Genomic DNA, 21,356 nt, shown 5'->3' on the forward strand with positions numbered 1-21,356 from the left:
TTACAAGACATGACAAGAATCCTCACCCAGAAATTTCTGCATCAAATTCATAACTTCAAGCTGAACTGTTGCATACCCTTTACATACCAGTCTGCAGTAAAGATTGTAGATAGGACACTCAGGTATGTACTTTAGCTTCGTTGCCAGTATTAAAAACCTCTGTGACCTGTTGCCTGAAGTCAGATGCAGATGAATTTTTTGTATCCTTAATCTCAGAACTACAGAGGAAGGAGCAAAACTCAGGCCTTCCAGATGAGGCTAATTTGATGAATACCCCAGTCAAAGTACATTTCTCTGGCAGTGCCCTTAACCTGTGCCTAGGCTCTTTTGCAAGCAGTGTTTCTAATGTCTGCCTTGATTGCTGTACAGAGAGGTAGAATTTGTTATTTATTTGAGCTTAGATTGTGGGTGTTGACCAGGTAACCTAGGTGTTTTGCTCCTGAGCTGGGGAAAAGAACAGTTTCTTTATCATCATTTATTCATCTGTTGGACCACAGGAGCACCACGATTTCATCTAGACTGCAGATACATTTTCATTATGAGGACAAGGGAGGGGAGGGAATTTTGTCTCTTAAAAGAAACAGAGCTCAAATAAAGAAGGTAAGGAAAAGCCCACAAGATGTTTTTGGATTAGGCTGCTACTCTGCAGCAAGGAGCTTTGTAGCATTTTGGCAAAGTATATAAAATCCCAGTTAAAAAAAAAAAAAAAAAAAAAAAAAGCACTTTATTCAGAAAGTTTGATGCTGACAACAGCTTTCAAGTGTCCAAATAATCTTCTGGAGGGCTGACCTGTCTTCTGAGAAAAGCTTGCCTGTCAGAGTGAAAGAACACATATTATTGTCTCTTAACTTCAGGTGGACATAACTTTGGAAAAGAAACTAAAGAATGAAACAGAGCACAGGCTGAGAAAAGATTTGTGTGCTTCTGTGTGCTTGTTTAGCCTGTTAGGCTATGTCTTCGATATACAAGAGAACGCATCTGTCAAGCATTGTTCCTCTTCTTCCCTTTACCCATCATTTTTCTCCTCAGGATTTCACTACCATATTACACTCAAAAGAATCTTTGAAGCCAAAAATCAGCCAGTATTTTATTTTCCCCATAAGTTAGCACCTGAAGGCAAGTCAACTTTCATGCAGGTGGCTGTATCCCTGTAAATCATGGAGCTTTTAGCCTCCACCTCTCGTCCAGAGACTGGGAGCATGGAGGGAGAGAGAGATTTATTCCAGGTGGCAAAGAACAGACAAACAGAAGTTCTTGCAGCAGAACATGGAAAGCAAAGAGGGATAAAACCTGTATATTTCTGTAGAGAAATATAGAAAGTGGGCTCCCACAGTGGACTTTGGTGCCAGCTTGGCAGATGATGAGGAGGGCACATCAGTCATTGGAAGATGTGGTGCTCCCAGGTCCCTCTGTCTGAGCACCTACATCGGGTCCCTGAGGGAGATCCAGTGGACCTCTGGTTCCTTGAAATGTTCCAGAATGTGCTTCCTTCTGCAAGCAATTTTGGTTTCAGTAGCCCCGTTGACTGCTACCTTGAGAACAAAATGAATTTCTCAGCAGCTCTGTTTTGGGGATCTCTCTTTAGGACTTGTTCCTGTGCAGGCTCATGACACAAGTTGGTTCGGGAAGGCGTGCGGTGCTGGCTGCTGTTCAGAAGTGTGCTGGGGCTCCCTGGGCAGAGGCAGTTTCTCGTGACCTACCACCACATGCTGACATTCATGGCTGTTATTGTCATTCTCACCAGGGAGTGACAGATTTTTATGCGAGGTGCCAAGTCGTTAAGTAACTCTGTCTTAGTTCAGTGCCTTCCTTTTCATGCTGTAGTGATTAGATACTGTTAGAGGAGAAAAGGTTTCATACGAATTAAAGACATTGAAACTGAACCTTATAAAGGAACTGTAACACACTGCAATTTTTCTTTTTTTTTCCTATTTTTTTCCCCCAGCCTGGGTCCTCCCAAACCTCCAGCATTTCAGGTTTTGTTCAAGCCCACATAATTTGCTACATGTAGGACCAAACACTACAAATGGTCATATCTGCACATAATGACTCCATTTAAATAGCCAAAATAACTGCGAGGTTTCTCTTCAAGAAGCCTATCTTTTCATATATTCTGGCTGTAGTATTCAGAAGACAACAATAGAGGTCATTCTGCTTTATAGATGCTTCTTTTTCAGGAATATAAGAGAGATGTTTTTTAAGAGTGCATGTGGTATTAAAAGCCTGACATTTTTTGAAACAGATCAGGCTCTGAGTTGAATCTGAGCTCTTCTTGCATCTGGTGGCTAAAGTCAGGGCAGCAACAGCTTGGAATATACTCACACTGAGGAACAGTGTTTGGGGAGGGCATATAGCAGAGATGAAACAGGAGCTGTCAGGTTTTTTTTTTGTTTTTTTGTTTTTTTTTTTTTTTAGGCTGGTACAGAAAGGGCTACACTAGCAAGGTTTTAATGAGGGCAGGAAGCCTTCTCTGCAATTGGTAAAACCAGCCTAACATTTCATCTCGTGCTTATGGTAGACTAGGTTCAGTCAGCCTTTTTGGGTGGAGGCATTGCCACTGCTCCTTTTCATGTGGATGCTGCTTAAGTTTGCATACTAGCTAACCCGTAGCTTCTCAAAATGTGCAATTAAATGGCGCTTATGTCTCTCACAGAGACCTGATGTTATCACCAGTAGTTAGCTAGCCACTGCATCCGACACCTAACAAAAACGATGACAAAATTTTATAATAAAAGGAGAGAGGTTTTTGTTCTTACAATTGTATTTTTTGTGCAAGATAAATAAGTGGGATACTTAAGTGTCATGATAAATAATATAAATCAAGCTTATCTGAGTAGTTACAATCACTTAAAAAGAAGTAGGTGTGTCCTGTGATACTGTATCTTGGCTTTTCTATAACTGTTCACTTGAAAATTTGTAGCATTCAAAGGAGGATGTGTTTCTCATCTGTTTGTTGGTTTAAGGAATAGGTCATTTGATTCTCGAACACCTTTAATCACAGTTGAGTGAAATTTTTCATGGGAAAATTTTTTCAAGGCAAATTCATACTTAAAACTTTAAAACTTTTCATGTGTATAAATCACTTTTGTAACTGTTGCTTTGAGACCATTATAAACTGCTTTAGTTATAAAGTAGCACAATGTCTTTTTTTTTTAAAAAAAAAAAAAGATTTTGGGGGCTGAAATAACTGCTTCAAAAGTTCCACCCCCTACCCCTACCTTGTTTAAAAATTGTAAACTATGAGAATCAAAGGAGATAAACAAGCTTTGTAAAATGAAAATTTTCAAAGGAATAGAAATGATCATTTCAAATGTTCATTTCTGTTAAAATATCTCATTTACTTTCATTGAGGATTATAATGCCATCTTCAGAAATATGAAGTGGCAATGAACTGGAAATAAAGTTGTTACTGGCTTTGCTGTTTCACATTGGGCTGTTTTCTGAGCCCACTGATAATATGAGTGCATTGGTTGTTATACTTTTTGAGCACGTATTTTTCAGCTCATGTGTAGTTGATACCACTGTTTTTGTTCCTTCTTAAGATGATGGAAAGGTTTAAAATTTGAAATTATCACCTTTGGAGAATTGTACAGACTGCTCACTCAGAGCAAGAATTTCAGCTGACGTATTTCTGAGCTGAAAATAATGGAATTACACACACTGACACCCCGTGGAGATTTGACCATCAGATTCAGTCATTAAAAAGGTCTTAACGGTCTTAATGTATTTATCCTACTTATGTCAGAACCTGAACTGAAAATCACCTTGAGTAAATTGAACTACCATTTTTTTTTCAGTTGTCAAAAGCTACCTTTGGTTTAGCACAAGCTGTCAAAAATAAATAAATATATAAACTAAAGCCTATCTAGAGCAGCCATCCATTCTGAACCATGACTTGATGAAGATGGCATTGGGGACTTCCAGCATGATGCTGATTCACAGATTTCCAGATCAGATGTACTGACTTCAACATTAGAAAAAAGATGGTTGGGGCTCTTTTCTTCCATTATCCACCCCTTAATTGCCAGCCTAAGAAATTCATCAAGGAGTCTGAAAATCCAGCTTAATTATTCTGCATTAGTCTCATTGCAAATCTGAGATATAAATGGCTGACCCTGAAATTGGATTTTGGGAGGCAATGAGATATGATTTGTGCTGCTGTTGAATTGGCTTTGTGAAATTAATGGGATCAAGAATCAGAAAAACACTTGACAGAAGTTCTTTTTCCTCAGGAAGTGGAACTAGTTGAGTCTTGTTTATGATGTATGTGTTTCGTTTGCACTCTCATGCTTGCCATTCCTCATTCCTATGCTCTGTGACCTCCCCAACAACCAAGAAACACATAGGAAAACTGAAAATAGAGTCCGATGGCTATGCCTTCCCAATAAGCTCTGTTCCAGCCGGACAGCAAGTTCAGAAGTTATCAGAGATAGTTAATAATTTTAAAACCCACAGGGGTGTCAGAGGGAACTGCAATTGTGAAGATTGTGTACTTATTTTATTATGGCTTTAGGAGACTCATATGATGCAGGTGGACTTGAAAAATTCAACACAAGTGTATAAAATAAAGACGAGTTTGTCCCACTTCTGCCAATTGTGGTACGTACCTCAGTGTGTGAGCAGTCCCACCAGTAATAAGTTGGGCTGCTTAATTACATGGCATAGTATCTGACTTCAGGTTAGATGACAGAATACAGCTCACACATTATTAATCAATGCTTTCAGATTATTCCTTCAATGTTTGGCATATGTATTGTGTTTATAGTATTTTTAACACATATAGAGTACACTTAATTATCACATGTTGCTTCAGATAAAAGTAGTATTTAAGATAATTCCTGTATATTCCTGTCATTTAGGCTCATGATTGAAATGTTTTCCCCCCAAGGTCATGAAGATCTTGTATTCAAGCCTTTGCTAACCCTAATGAAAATGGTTGAAGAGAAGATCCTTTTAGATGAATCTCCTCATTCCCATTTCTACCCTTTGTTGAAGCTCTGCAGATGTTTTCCACATTCATGAGCATCTAAAACGTGTCTCAGTTTTACATTTATTTTTAAGAAATATTTTTTTCTTGGATCAAATCCATTATTCATTAGAAAAATAACGTTTAATTTCAGGTGAAAACTATTTTGAACAGAGCAGATTTCAGAATTCATAAAATTAGTTTTTGTTAAAGTTGTTTTTTTTTGGTTTTTTGTTTGTTTGTTCTGTTAAAAATATTTCTGACATGGCTGAATAGCTGGGCTGTTATTAAGATGTTGTCCTTTGGAACCAGTGACACTTCCACATGGGCTCTGTCTTTTTAATCAGTTGCTGCTTTCATAAAGAGCATGCCATGCACAGGAGAGTGAATTCACACATCCTTTTCTGTTCATACACGCTGGCCACTGGACTATAAATGGATGGATAATAAAAGGATGAACTTCAATGAGCACTCGACTATTTGCAAGATAAACATGTGTTGATGAGTAAGAACTTTGTTGATATGCCTGAAGTAGTTCAAATAAAGACTGTGTCACATGTATTTTTGTTGTTATTTTTAGAAGTCCAGCTCCAGTGCGACCTGAAACTACGCCTTCAACTGGCCCTACAGAAAAGCAGGAAATTAAAGTTTCTCGTGTGAGGAAGTTAACCAGACAGTACAGCTTGTGAGTAACGTATAGCACTATCTGTGTTTTTGCCTGCTGCAGCTGAAAATGAAGGGGGATGCTAATTATTGCTCTAGCTGCTCTTTCTGAAAGGCATGGATGCAATTACATGATAATGATCTTACACTGATACTGTTCCTTTCATCTCTGAGAATCTTTAAGCTTTTAAAACTTGTGAATTTGCCATCCCTATGCAGATACTAACCTCAGAATTGCAGACCCTCTTTTTCTGAGATTACAGGTTAGAAATTAAAAATCCCTTTTCCACATGAAATGTCAAAGACATGGTGTGTGTTGGAGCAAGCTGCTCTGTCTGCTTCATTATAAGCCCATTTGCAAAATGAGGGAAACAGTCCTTAGCTTTTAGGTGGTCAAGCTGTGCTGTCAGCTGTTCCCTCCTAGAAAGGGCGCACGCTCTCTTTCGCTCTGTGATTTTGTCGCTGGCAGAAATTGCTGAGTATGCTACAGTTATGGTAGCAAAGTTAAGCCTCTTACTCCTGGCAAGATCAATCTATGCCTATAGAGCTTTGACATCCCATTTACACCTAGTTCATCTAATTTTAGAGTCTGGAGATGCAAGATACTGAATAAATGTGGAAATCAGTTTGTTGGTTTGTCCTTCATATGAACCGACAGACAAGGCCACCAGAACCTAGGGGACTAAGCTGACTAGAAAAGGAATAAAAGAGAGTGTCAACATAAACTTACTAATACAAGAACACCAATTTTGCAACGAAGAAAGAATTATATGTGGTTTCTATGTGGAATGGCAACCATTAGTACCTCTACCAATTTAACTTTCTAGTGTCACTAAATATATAGCAAAATTAGTGGAAGTTTTCCTTCCATCCAAAAAGATTCTAATAAATGTCAATAAGCAATTATTTTGTCTCACTGTCAAGAACATAAAGGAAAAAAAATAATGACAAAAATATTTAGGAGAAGAAACAGGAGAATGAATCAAACTGAAGCTAGGAGGAAAAGGAGCATTTAGCCAAATCGACATTTGTCCAAGAGACCGAGGCTAACATATGGGAACACACAGCCACAGCTTGGTCAGCAGACCATGACATGACTCTTTTACCACAACAGATCAGCCAGCATGGTTTAAAAATGCTACAGGAGATGGGAATTGACAACTCAAGCTGGGAAGAGAACCCAGGTTCCCTTACTGCCTGTTAATCCTGAAGGTAACATGACAGGTAACATGGCAGCATTTGATAGGAGCAGGTTCTCAAGACCTGAGAGCCTGTTTACTCCTTGTGCCCAGCAGAGCTCAAAAAGCAGAATGCTTTTCTTGGGTGAGATGCCACCTCTACTTCCTCTTTTTCTAGAAGCCAGGAGAAGGAAGTCCCCTACATATTTCAAGATGCATCTGATTTTTCAGATTTTCGTATAAAACAGATTTTTGTAGATAGCAGCCAGCAAAGGAAAAAGCTGTGGCACACAGAGGACCACTTACATTACGTTATGCATGTGGCAGATAATGAAGAGAATATGATGGCTGATGTGTAAGGATGGGCAAGAAATCCATGTCCTATTGCAGGCATAGTCACGTGTTTTGTATGCATACTTTGAAAAGTTCTCTAGTTAAGCTTTAGCATAAGGAGGTTGTTAAATTGGTCCTCAAATACTTCTGTGTAGCAAACAAAGAGAGCGGGGTTACACTGCATAGACAATTTTCAGGTAAAAAATACCTTAGTAACATTATATATGCAAAATCAGATTTCCACTGGAACCATCCAAGTAAGGTAATAAGATAAGGTGGTGCTGAGAATAGTGAGGCTACTGAGAAATCAGTTTTTAAGAGTCTGAGAGGAAAAAAAAAGTCTGTAAGGTGTTTACCAGTAAATAGAAGGTGACGGCTAATGAAGGAGAGATGTTGGTAAATGGACATAGAATAAGGAAAATAGATACCTCAAGGTATACAGTGAAGTCCAATGCTCAGACTTTTGTCTAGCATGCTGATAGTTTGATGACTGATAAGACTGGACCTTGACATTTTGGTTCCCAGACATGAAGAAGCCTTTCCTAACTGGCAGGTTCTCGACAATTTTCCACTTCCTTCTCTGCAACAGAACAGCTTTTCCCAGCAAGGATGGGGAGGGTGCCAATGTGTTCCTACTGAGAGAGGGGAGCAAGAGCTGAGAAAAAATGTCAGCAATGTGTTTCTGAAAGAAAGATTAACTAGGTCAACAACCAAAATCTGGCCTGTTAGATTAATAAAACATCTACTTAGTAGGTCCGAAAGATTTTGCATTTTCTTTCCAGCATAAAAACAGTGTATTCCACGTGCTCTGGTGATTAATTCTATCCTTACCCAGAAGAGATAAAAAATGAAGCATGGAAAAGATGTCATTAATGTCCATACCTTTATGCCCCCACAAAAACACACACACACACACAAACAAAAACAAATACAAAAAAAAACCCTACAACACATCCAAACAATTCAGAGGAAGGCTGTGTACCCTGTGTGTAACATAGGTTTGAAGTATTGTGTTGCACAGGCACGCTGTAGAGGTACCAAGCACAGTTGTGTTCTGGAAATGTCTATCAAACTGGCATGGCAGGGCTCTGTGCCATTTAAAAGCAAGGCTCAGTTAATATTTGTGCCATTTTCTGAGCAGAAAAAAAAAAAATCCCCACGCTTTAAACTGTCAAATTATAGTCTTTCCTTTCTACACATCATTCCCAGTAATAAAGGTTGTGTATGCCAAATTGTAACTCTGTTTACCTCCATGCAATTTCAATTAGCATTTGGAGAAATTCTGACCCCGGGCTGACTGATCCCAATAATTTGTAGTCAATGGGGGTCTACAGAAGTAAATGAAGGTACAATATTCTCTACTGGCTTTCATTTAGTGGTGATGGTAGGTGAGATGGAAAGAGCTCAGCTGGATGTCCTAAAGCCCAAGGGAAGTGTGCAAACTGGGTTTGAATTAAATGTTTTCTCTGCAAACTGAATAAATGGAACATGAGGAACATACCCTCACAAGAATGTTTCTACAGAGCTCCTCCTCAAGTTGATCAAAGTCCTTTAAAGCCAGTTTGGAAATAATATCATGGAGCAACTGCATGCCAAATCCCCTTAAGACTAAGGGGTAGTATTAAGCCAGTAAAGCAGTCGGTCCTGTAGATGGATCTAATGAGGTCTGTTCTTATCAATACAGCCAACCTCTGTAGAAGAAATTATGAACATTAAAGTAGAGCAATGTCAAATAAGTTCATGTATTCACATATACATGCTCCATAGAAACACTACTTGCACATCATGCCCTTAAGATTTCCATTTGTAGATGAGGGTTAACTAGCCAACTGATTTCTGAGGAATCTTTAAGGCTTAAAAAATCCAACTTACTTGCCAAGTTAGCTGCAAACACTGCATTACAGATGGAACAGAATTTCATTCCAGAGCACTTGAGCTGACATACAGGTGTCCGGTGCCTCCTCCAGAAGAAGTCAGGTTCAAAGTTGGGTGATACATGCTAATGAGAAGATCTGTCTGCTTTTATCAACCGCAGTGACGAAGATGACCTTCCACCAGCACTGGCGGCAGCAGCAGCGGCATCAACCTCTGTGTCTTCAGCATCTCCCGGGTCACAGAAAACTTGTACACCACAGACGTCAGAAGGACAAACGCAGGTTTCGCCTGGCGGCAAGGTAATATGCAAAGAGTTGATCTTGTGTCAGTTGGGAGAGTATTTGGGAAGAGTGGGAGGGAGTAACAAGTAATGTTTTCCTTAGATGAAATAATTCCATATTTCAGAGTAGGTTTTAATCCAGTGTTGTCACAATATGTATAACCTTTTTTGTAAGTGCAGCAGCCAGGAAATATTCAGAGCCCAATCCAAGACCCAACAAAAATCAATAATAGGTTTTCATCAATTTTGGGGGGCAATAGACCATCATTAAATTAATTTTTGCCTTGATTTCAAAGGTGCATGGCTTTGTTGTTCATCTCTCCTGAGTACCCATATTTAACATTGCATGAAATTTGAAATCTGTTTGACAATTTATGCTTTAAGGAATAAAACCAAAAACCACAACAAAGAAAAAAACAAATAAAACAAAACAAAACAACAACAACAACAAAAACACAACTAGAATTAAGGAAACCAAAAGTTTTCTTCAAAACTGTGTTCCTCCTTTGCTTTTCAGAGTTCCACAGATGCTGGGAGCACTTTTGCTTTGGAGCCAGGTGACCTTCTGATGGATTTCACAGAGGCCACACCTATGGTAAATAATTTCAGTTTGCAACCAGAAAAGTGTAAAAGTTTTCAATAATTTCTGTGCAGCTGAAATGAATGGGTTACTATGCAGTGGGTTGGATGGTGCACGGGAATAAAATAAATTTCCTTGATATGCAATAATCCTGAGCACCTGTCAAACTCTGCATCGTAGAAAATCTATTCACATCAACAATTGTGGCTGAGCTTTTGAATGTGATTTTTTATTGTTGGATGACTTTTCATTTCTCTTCTACCTGGATAACCTTACACTTTGCTCCACTGCTTTCACCAGCCTCTTTTGTCCCCTTACCGTAGATTCATGATGTGATCATAGATTTGCTTTTTGGAGTTGTCTGGAAAGTCCCTTCTCAACACAGGTTTTGTTCAGACCTTATCCAACAGGCAACCCAAAGACATGTACTTGCACTTCCGTGTTTCATTAGCACAGCGTTTTGCTTCAGATTAAAGCAAAATAGTCTGTAATGTTGATGATTAACTTATTTTTTTTAAAGGTATGTGATTTGTGTTTTTTGCTTAAAAGCAGAAGAGAGATGCTGTCCCACTGAAATCAAAATGCCACTTGATTTCAGTGATCTCAGGCTTTCACCTCAGACTTCCAGCAGATTACTTGAAGGATCACAGTATGATCCTTAACTTTCTCCAAGTCATCCTGCATTGCAAATAGCTCTAATGCCAGATAGCTCTGCTGTCGAAAGCTGTTTTTGCTGTCTTCTAGAAACTGCATTTTAAGTGTATAAAACATAACAGTGTCATAACAGCATTCTTGGCATAAATATTTCTGTATTGAAGTACCTGTTCTGGACATTGCTTTCAATACGTGGTTATGCCCTAGTTTACAGTATCAGGAAGGTGTTGTGGGGACGTGCCTTTTACTTCAGAGAAATTAGGGTATGAGTTTGTAGGTAATGGTTTGTGTCCTGTCACTGCTGGAAGAGCAATGTGGCTTCCCCTGCAAGTCTGGCAAAGCAAAGAGGTATTCCTCCTAGGTTCCTCCCTGCTTGCAGAAAGAGATGGGGATATCCAGTTGTGGCTTTTGGGCTTTGAAGGCATGTAGCCATCCCTGCAGAGTCCAGGAACCTCACATTTCCATGAGCTCTGTTTCTGTGGATGCCCAGTCTTTAGATCTCTGATGTTAATTGCAGTGCTAGACCATGCTTATTAGCAATTCTCCTGGTATTCTTGGCATGCTCCCAGCCAGTCCTGCGTAAGCAGCGAGTTATGGTAGGGGCACCAGGTGTACTATGCCTAGAGACCTGCTGCTGTGGGTGTTTGATGAAGGCAGGTTTGGTGCATGGGACTGGGCAGAAGCTAGGAAGCTTCTGAGTTTGCCACTGGCATGCTGCAGTTTGGGAAAACACTGTCCCTAGAGGGACAGAGAGATCTGCAAGGCTTTTCTCTCTTGTGCAGTTTTAAGCCTGTGGGGTTGTTTCTTCACAAAGTCCATAAGGGCACTTGATGTGTACTTCAGGGGTTTAGTAAGCAGGTTTTGTTTTCTTCACCTGCCATCAGAGTCCTATCACCACCCACCCTGTTCCTGACCAGTCCTTGCACCCCCAGACTTTTATAATGCAGGTGTTGGATCTCTTAACTGCAGCAATTGAAACTGAAGGGGCCTTCTATCCACCTTCTATCCACCAGCCCTGGGGCTCCTTGGTGAGAGAGCTGTTCCAGCACTAGCAATTACATTGAGACTACCATGCTTACTGCTCCTGCATCTGCCAAATAGGAGGGACAAGTCTGCTTTTGTACCTGAACATCCCACAGAAAAATGAGGAGTGTCTACAGAAAAGGGAAGGTTTACCTGGGACCTTCTTGATGTGCTGGATCATGAAACCATCCCATTCCAGAAAATGGTAGAGAGGTATTCGAGTCAAACTACCTTCCCCTGTATGTTTCTGGGGGAAGAGAAAATTAAAAAGGAACAGAGGAAAGAGAGAAAGATGCAGGGTTAAACATTCTGCAGTCTTTGCCAGTAGTTCAGGCTGATAAGACACAGGCAGATTGAAACAGATAGGTTACATTGTTCTTTGTAGTATTAATAACATGTTTGTGGCTAAACTGTAATTATATAATTGGAGTTTATGAATATATTTCTTATTCTAAAAAAACATTACACCATAGTTAACTTTAATAATCTGAATATTTGAAAATGAGGCATGGAGACTTTAGCAGCTGACCTGCCCTAGACAACATAGGTTTGAGTTTTGTTTCCATTTAATAGAAGAGAACATTACATAGTTTTCCTTTTCCAGGCAAGGGAATAGTGGTTTTTTTTTGTTGCTGTTTTGTTTTGTTTTGTTTCCCTAAAAACTTCACCTAGTCATCATTTCCCTTTCCTACCCCACCACCCACTGACATAATATATCATACCGTGTGTTCATAAACTAACCTTCCATGACTTTCTTGGTTTTAATATTTCAGAGAGCTTGTACTGCACAGCATCAATCAGCCCTTTTTGTTTTGTTTAATGTCTATAAAGGTCAGCTTGTTCTCTAAAGAGTAGTTATTGTTTACAGACCTTTCCCTGCAGTTTCACTGGCTACAGGTTGCTGTCAATTGAGGTTTGAATGAAAAGTTTACTCATAAGGGAGTGAGGCTCCAAACAAAAGCAAGCTAAATACATAAATACATAGCTTTGAGCCACTCTGAATATTTATAAATTCTGTTGTGGCAACGTGTGCTGTCATTTAAGGGTCAAGATCACATCCTGCTTAGCTTCATGTTAACTGGCAATTCAGCGGTAGTGTGCTGGGTTTGCACACTGTGGTCTGGCAGTTGGTTTGTTGCTTGTTAATTATACCCTTATTTGTTTCTTTTCCAGTGACATGTGCATTATCTGAAGGGGTCATTCATGCTGCCTCATTTGCCTGAGGTGATAGGGTTGGGAGTTCAGGTTCCTACTTAGGCAGAGTTTCCTGCTGAGGGGCATTCAGGCAGCTGACTTCTCTTTGTTGCCTGGAATAAGGCACCTAAATTGCACACCTAAACTCAACTTTATTTTGGTCCTGATATATGCTGCCAAACTTCCCACGTTGACTGCAGAGCTGTTAATTTGAAGCAGTTTCAGACATCCTCCCTTCTCTTCTGTAACATCACTGGCAGGGAGTGATTAATAGTCACTGACTCAGCTGCGTGATCTTTGTTGTTCAGTGTTTGATCATTGATGCTTCTTGATGGCCTTGGGTTTTATCCATGTTTTGCTGCTGTTGCCCGTACAGTGGAAGCTTTAAAACACGCTAAGGGTTAGAGTTAGAAGTGGAGCTCACAAAATCAAATTAATTTATAAAAATGGAAGGATTAGTGAATAGATTGGACTAATAGTATTCATCCAGGCTACCATGCAGGGATCAGAGCAGGCAAATTTGTCTATTCTGTCAGCCTGGAGGAATTACTGTGATGTATACGAGAACCAGCTGAGCGCTAATGGTCACTTAGTCATCAATACTTAGACTGCCAATAACAACAGGGCAGTGGCGAGGCAGAAAATCATTTTGCAGGAGAACTAATGCATATTTAGTAATGCAGATTGCCTAGAAGTGAAAGGTATCCTTCTGTGCTTTGCACTCTTCAAACCATGTGGTTTATGCATGCCTCTACTCAATTTTCAAGTAAATCCTATAGTTAATTGATTACAACACATTACATGCAGTCCTTAAAATCATTATAGCACATGCAGAAGAAAATCCTTGTCTTTCTGTACCACTTCATTGTGACTTTTAACACCGTGCCTGGCATGTATATTATCAAGGTTTAATGCCTGCTGCATTCTGTGTTTCAGAAAGGAACTGGATTGATTGTTTGTTTGTTTGTTTGTTTTTGTCTGTTTTTGATATGTTATACATGAAAAAATACAGTATCATATCATAAGCATCCTTACTCTGTTTTTTTTTTAAACTAGTCAGCATTGTGGTAGGCTCTGCCTACTTAGCATTGTAGTAGGCTCTGCCATCAGACTGCATCTCTCTCTCATCTTTCTAGCTTTTATGGAACTGAAAATCAAAGCTTAAGCTTGCAGCTATTCTGTTCCAGCTTACAGCCAGCATGATCTGTGACATGGGTATGAATGCAGAGCTTTCTTGTTTGATTACAGAAAGCTCAGTCCCAAGACCCTGAGTGAATGTGGCAGCTGCTACACGGTGCTGACAAGTACCTTCCCAACCGAGACAGAAAGGCAATGTGTGAAAACTTCTGTTTGACCTAATGGAATAGGACAAAATAAATAGGAATGAACAGTCATATATAAAATGTGCTTATTTCTAAACTTTGGCTATGATTTATAATACAAAGTGAATGGGATAGGACTTAACTATGATCACATCTCAAAAGGTATCAGAGAGCATTGATTTACAACCAGCTGTATACTTGCAAACTCTATATGTTCTTATTTCATGCTGTATCCATTGGAGAAATTTCTAGAGCATCACCTGCCATCTATTGGTGGAGAAGAGTAAGCAGACAATTATTTGCTTTTTCAAAACTTGAGATACAACATCGAAGAGGTACAAATTATTGGCACAATTGTTTAAAAATGAAAAATACATGGCCATCAGTGTAGGCCTAGATACTTTTACTTAAGTTGAGTTGAAAACAAATATTTTATTTCAGTAGTGGCATTAGTAGTGTAAACAATCCTGTTCATTGGAAGTGATCACACTAAGTTTGAAAAAATACAGAATTTGATGCATTAGCACCTAAATTTTTGGAAATAAAATGAAGCAACCAAGTCAAAAGGCAGTCATCTCTAGATAAGACTGTGAGAAGTATTAGTAACTTGATGGGGGCAGTATAACATCCTTGCAAATTCTCAGCACATAGTTATATCATAGGGGAGGATAAGTAAATATGTGCCTCCTGCACATAGGGGAGGATAAGTAAATAATATCATTTCACTCCTCATTAACATTTATTATATTGATAAAGAAGAGTTGACTGGATTTTTAGTTGCTAAGCTTTTATGACAATATTGCAAGGTTGCAATAAGCCAAAGAACAATGGAGTGTGAAATGAGTTCAGTATTTCTTGCCTTCATTTTAAGTAACTTTTCACCTCATATGCAAAGCAAAGTTTCAATGGAAGGCAGGTAAACACATAAAACTTTTAAATAGCTCCACAATCGGTCCTTTTGGCATTGATTTCTAAACAGGTGTCTATAATGCAATATTTTATAAGAGCATTATCTAGCATGTAACTACTACAAGTGGCTGAAAATATAGATCAAGTATCTCTCCATCCCCAGGGGTCTGTAAAACATCTTAGTCAGAGACAAATTTATAAATGCTTTACTTACTGCGAACTACATACTGAAGATAAAATAGGTCTTCTTAAAACTTAGGTAGGCTATGTGATGTATTTCAAAATTAGAAACTTTCATATCTTCATTTAAAAAGAAGAAAAGAAAAGAAAAGAAAAGAAAAGAAAAGAAAAGAAAAGAAAAGAAAAGAAAAGAAAAGAAAAGAAAAGAAAAGAAAAGAAAAGAAAAGAAAAGAAAAGAAAAGAAAAGAAAAGAAAAGAAAAGAAAAGAAAAGAAAAGAAAAGAAAAGAAAAGAAAAGAAAAGAAAAGAAAAGAAAAGAAAAGAAAAGAAGAAAAGAACGAAGGAAAGGAAAGGAAAGGAAAGGAAAGGAAAGGAAAGGAAAGGAAAGGAAAGGAAAGGAAAGGAAAGGAAAGGAAAGGAAAGGAAAGGAAAGGAAAGGAAAGGAAAGGAAAGGAAAGGAAAGGAAAGGAAAGGAAAGGAAAGGAAAGGAAAGGAAAGGAAAGGAAAGGAAAGGAAAGGAAAGGAAAGGAAAGGAAAGGAAAGGAAAGGAAAGGAAAGGAAAGGAAAGGAAAGGAAAGGAATTTATTACAAGATTCATCAGAAGCAATAAATATGACCTGAAGTCAAAGGAAAGAGTTCAAAAATGCTATTTTCTGAGCCAGACTCTCAATTACAATATTTGCACATTCAGATAGGGTAGCTTACATGCAATAGCCAATTATTAGCAAAACAATGTGCACAAAGGAGTGGTTTGTCTGTTATATGTACAGCTATACATACACATAAGAACCCAAAGCAGTAAGCAAAATGTTAAATGTACATTTATTCCCAGTTTCATTTTTTTTTGCATTTTAACTGCATATTAAATAAAGAAATAGCGAAGAGCAGCAATTGCTAAAGCAATCTACTTTTATATAAAAAGCTTGTAGCAACAGGCAATAAATCTAACTCCATAGGAACCCAAGGAATACTGAAAATTGAAATATTGATATTGCAAAGAGCCTTTTTTTCTGCCAAAGAAAGGGGCCCTGCATGTTCAACCAGATAAGAACACAATTCAAAGGGGTGCAGCGTACTGCTCAGTCAAATTGAGTATGAGACGTTTGATGGGGGATTGCAGAGGGGAAGTACTCAGTGCTGCATGCAGTGCCAGGCTCCTGGGAGCACAGTGTCTGATTCAAGCAAATGCAAATTACCTGAGCATCATTTAGGTTATATAAAGCATGCTAATAACCAGAGAGGGGACTTAGCACATTTAGAAGCAATCATGGCGCTTAAGCAGCCAAAATAATGGGTGAATGCATTTTGGACTGGATGTTTCCCTGATAGCTGCTTCTGATAGTCTGCATGGGTAAAGCACTATAAATAGGATTTGCAACTAATATGTAGCTCTGCACGTAGTTTGAGCATGGAGCTTTGCTGGTGGGTGCTGGTCTCATAAGCAGTCTATTGAATTACTAGCATGCAAGATAACCGAGTGTCTGGGAATGCAGTCAGACTCAGAGACTGCCTGCTGGATCTTAGTTTAACATTCTCTAAAAAATACAAATGCTTTGATTGCTTCCCAACTGTTTGGGAATTTGTTCCCATTTGCCCATTACAGAAGGGCACGTTGACTTAGTCGAGAAGCAGAACGAGAGATTGCTAAAAGATGAACTGTGAACATTTAGATTTACTTTTATTTTGCCCTTAGTTTAAGGAATTTAAATTCATTGGCTCGATGAATGTTTATGTTCCCTTTAGCCCCTTTTGCTCAACGGAACAACTTGGTGAGCGCTGTAAATGTATGACAGATGATTCAACACTTCCCTATTTCTTTAACTAATTGAAAGTGAATTCTGCATAAAAATAAATATCCAGAAGGTGAAATCCACTGCTGACTATGCACCAGTGGACACTGTGATAAATTGGATAGGATGTGTACATGAGCAAGAAAAGGTACCAAAACGAGGGGAAGGTGTTAAGTGGAAAAAAGTGCAGGCGTGTGATGCTGCACTGTGCCTACTCTGTAATTCACTGCTTTTAAATACTGAATGACCCGCTGGCAAACTTCTAATAAAACTTGAGATGAAGACAGATAAAGATGTGTTGTCAGAAGATAGTTTGGATCAAGATGGCAGGAGTTTTTTTCCTGGAGAGGTGATAAAATCTGCCATATACAGCTATTTTTAGTCATTTCTGTACTTTTTAAGATGCTGTTATAACTGTCCCCTAGCATTCCATGTGCCTGCCCTATGCCTGTAGAAATCATAAAATGAACAAAGGCAGGGGACCTCCAGAGTTCCCTTCCAACCTCAAACATTCTGTGATTCTGTGAAAACTTGAGCATCACAAAGGTTATCATAGCTTAACAAAAAAAAAATAAAAAAGAAAAGGAAATGCTACCTGCAATCTCTTTCTCCTGCCTTCCCATGAAAAACGTGATCATTCCACCACAGTAGCAGCTTTCTTTATTGCTTGAAAGGAACATCAGAATAAGTAAAGGAGATCAGGCAAATGCAAGCAACCCAATTTTAAATTGTCTGACATCCACCTCCGGCTGCAAGCTGAGAAGGGGCATCTTCAGCAAATCTTTTAGAACCTGCATAACTTTGCAAAATGTGTTTGATGTGTTCAGTCGTACTTTTGGTCATTTTTTTTTCATTTTTTTGCTTTATTTTTCAAGAGAATGTGCTTCATATCCTTAGCAGCAGTTAGCAGGTGTAACATCTGCCTAAGATGAGTGAAAGTGAACAATTGACATTGCAGGGCTTTTCAGACACAGGGCATCAACTTTTGGATGTACAGCCTGAGTCCACTTTTCCACTCTACAGTAATCCATGTAATAGAAAAATGTTCAGCCTCCATGCAAAAGCCTGCTTGAAACTAGGTATATCTCTTTATGCTTGCTCTCAATGAGACCAATATAGTGATGCAGCTATTATGTCTGAAAGTCTTTTGATAAAGACGTATTATCACCTATCCTTTGGCCTGAGAAGCACATCATTCCTTTTGTCTCTGCGACTGTGAAGTTCCTAATCTCTCTTCTTCACTGTGATTAGTGACAATTGCATTTAGACTCCAGTGAGTAACTATTGTGTATTTGTTTTCTTTCAAACACACTAATGAATTGATATATGTGTAATTCTAATTCACATTTTTCCAGTGCGATAGCAAGTGCGATGCTAACTGCTTGGCTGTTCTGTGGAATTTCAATTGAATGCCTCCAAGCTCCAACTGAAAATGAAAACATCTGCTTTCTGAGCTGTTTTTTTTTTTTTTTTTTGACTGTCTGGTGGGTGACTCAACTTGTAAAAACAGCAAAAAGACCAAGTAAACTTTCTTTTTATTTACCACTCAAATGATCGGAACTGATAGGGAATCTTTTTTTTTTCTTTCTTTCTTTCTTTTCTTCTTTTGCTGTGGTTAAAGTAAAATCTAGTTGTCTACATTTTCTTTCCGAAGTCTGCATTTTGGAAAGCATCCTCAATCAAATATCAGAGAGTGGTTGGAAGTGTAGAGTGAAATATCAGGCCACCTAGAAATGCTTTCATTTTAGTAATTTTGAAGTGTCTCAGTTTCAAGTAATGTTCCTTAATTAATTTCAATGAACTCACGTTTCCAAACAAAACATCATTTCTAAATTAGGCACTAATACCTACTCTACATACTCTTACAAAATACTGAGATAAAAACCTTTTTTAATTATTATTTTTTAAGTATAGAAAAAATTGAATCAGCACTGATTCTTTTGTAACAAATTGGGTTTGAATGAATGGTCATTTTCTGACGAGAATTCCTAAGCAGCGCCAATAGCAGCCTCTTCTGAGAAGCCATCAGCAAGACCTAAGTGATCAATGACTTTCTCTCATCTATTGATCTGTCCTCTGCTTTTTACTGTTATTTACCACAGTGGGGAAGTCTCCTACCGAGGCATATTGTCTATTTAATTTGTTGTAGTCTGTCTACCAGTAAACAACTATGAAACAGAGACCCAGTCATTGACTTGTGAGATTTTCATCAGGGCAGATCTGTTGCTTTGCCTTTGTACAGAGCCTTTTACTACAGTCTCATAACTCAGAGGAATGGCAATAACAGAAATAAATGGGAAGTGGAACTGATAAATGTGAGTTTGCCTAAATCTCAGAATGTTTCTGTTAACTGCACAGTTTCTGTGCCTCATCCCAAGTATTGTGGATCATAGCAGAAAATTGTCATTTATTTGTGGAAGAAAGAAAACTTGCTTAAATCCAGATAGTCAACTATCATGGTAATTGGATTGAAATCCACTGAGCTCAGAAAGGGTCCTCTTCTTTTCATTACCATTTGCATCACACTGAAAAACAAAATGCTAAGCTGTTTTGGACTGAGGAGGAAAATTTCTACATGGGTAGATGTCCTCTACATCACAGCAGTTCAAGCCTGCTGACTAGAGAGCAGTTCTAGCATGCTCTTTAGAGTTATTCCCTGGAACTTGGCCACAGAACCATCACTGTGGAAGAACTGTGTATTTATGGCTTGTTTTATGGCAGGACATTCATCCCATGTTCAGCAACCCAAGACCAACCTCCCACCCCTCTTGGTGGAACAGCCAGCGAGGTCAGGAGAGTGAATCTCTACAAAACATGTTTAACAAGCTCATGTCATTTGTTGGTCCTCTGCCAAAGAACTGGCTAGAGTCTTGAAGTGCTCTGATGCACTGGAACATCACTTGGCCACTTTTGGCAAAGCGCTGTATGTTGCCAAGATGGCATAAAATGAAGAAGGTGCCCGTGCTCTCTGGCACTCACACCAAGGCATGTGCATGCGCTCTGCTGGGAACCCTGTTGGCAATGCTGAATTTGGGAACTCATGTGCCGAGTACAGTGGGCTTCTGACCACCTGAATTTGTGTACGCTTTGGCACTCATCTTGTGTTGCATCCGAATCAAGCAAACTGTCAAGACCAATAACCGTGAAGCTCAGGAGCTCACATCCAGCTAGAGCCCATGTGTTTGCATCAGTGGCTGAGCTGCCCAGACTTCAGACAAAGCTCAGCCTCTTCAAAGTGTCTGTGATCAGCAGAGCCATACGTCTGTGTGTGCCTCTAAAGCAGGTTTGCCCTTCAGATCCCTCCTGTCTTGTTGCTATGGTTTGGAAAAAAAAAAAGAAAAAAATAAAAAGGATTGGAGAAACTGTGCTTTCTCCCCCACCAAGAACATGGGCACTTAGGCAGTATGGGTTAAGGCTTTCCTTCCCATCTACAGTATGGCTGAAGTGGGCATATTCCTGCTTCACAAACAGCTAATTCCCAAACTCACGGGCATCACACTCCTAAAGCATGCAATAAAAAAAAAAAAAAAAAAAATCACAAAGTAATAAATAAATTAAAAAAATAAAAACAACAACAAAAAAAAAAAAAAAAAAAAAAAACACCTCCCCAAGAAAACAGAGTATCCTAGGTCTTAGACTTCAGCTGTCCCAAGGCTTTTGGGGAGAAGCTCAGAAAGGTAATCATAAACCCTCTCATTACTCCCTCACTATGGGGTTGACAGGAGCATCCTCTGCTCCTCTTACAATTTAGAAAGGCTTCAAGGTTTTTCTGAATTGAATGAGTTAACCACAATTTTCCCAGGGGCCATAATATCAGCAGAGGTTGCCAGACCTCTGTGTGCTTCGGCCCCCATCACAACGTGGTGTTGGGAAAGGCCCTTGGAGGCAGCAGTGCTGGAAACGTGCCTCACAGGAAACCTCCAGCTCCCCGTTTGGCTCACCTGCAAGCTCCTGCTGGGACGGGCAGGAATCCCTGCCTGGGGACCAGGATCTGCTCGTGCCACTTATTCACAGTGTGATTCTTCCCCTGAGTCAGTGCCACAAACAGACCTCCAGGGACGGGACTGTCATCATTTGGCCTCGCTCCTATTTCCTTCTTCCTTTCCTGTCCACTGCAGCATTATAATCTCCTTCAGTTGCTTTCAAAGAGATGTCTTTAATAATGGATCCCCTGCATCCTCAGCCCAACAAACAACTTGCAGGGAAGCAGGGCTCTGCTCAGATGGTACAGCAGCCTTCTGGCGTTCAAAATGCCGTCATTCCTGGCCCAAACAGAAGAGCTCTGTACTTTTCCACTCAGTCCAAAGGAGAAATTTCTGCTGTAATTAAGGAGGGGGGAGAATGAGCTCTGTGCTAATAGGCCTAATCGATTGGGATTATCCCTTGGTTGGGACTAATCTCTTTAGTTAT

The 21,356-nt window shown here is 39.3% G+C and overlaps 1 protein-coding gene across 1 annotated transcript in view; it reads left to right on the forward strand.

Annotated features, from left to right (window-relative positions):
* Window positions 1-21,356, forward strand: part of LOC110353724 (band 4.1-like protein 4B) — a 57,636-nt gene that overhangs the window by 19,617 nt on the left and 16,663 nt on the right. The window contains exons 5-7 of the mRNA XM_021276006.4: window positions 5,547-5,651; window positions 9,176-9,314; window positions 9,813-9,890. Coding sequence (XP_021131681.1) covers window positions 5,547-5,651; window positions 9,176-9,314; window positions 9,813-9,890 — 322 coding nt within the window. The remainder of the gene's footprint in view (window positions 1-5,546; window positions 5,652-9,175; window positions 9,315-9,812; window positions 9,891-21,356) is intronic.

The sequence above is a fragment of the Anas platyrhynchos genome, chromosome 2 (genome assembly GCF_047663525.1).
Source record: "Anas platyrhynchos isolate ZD024472 breed Pekin duck chromosome 2, IASCAAS_PekinDuck_T2T, whole genome shotgun sequence".
Classification (NCBI taxonomy): domain Eukaryota; kingdom Metazoa; phylum Chordata; class Aves; order Anseriformes; family Anatidae; genus Anas; species Anas platyrhynchos.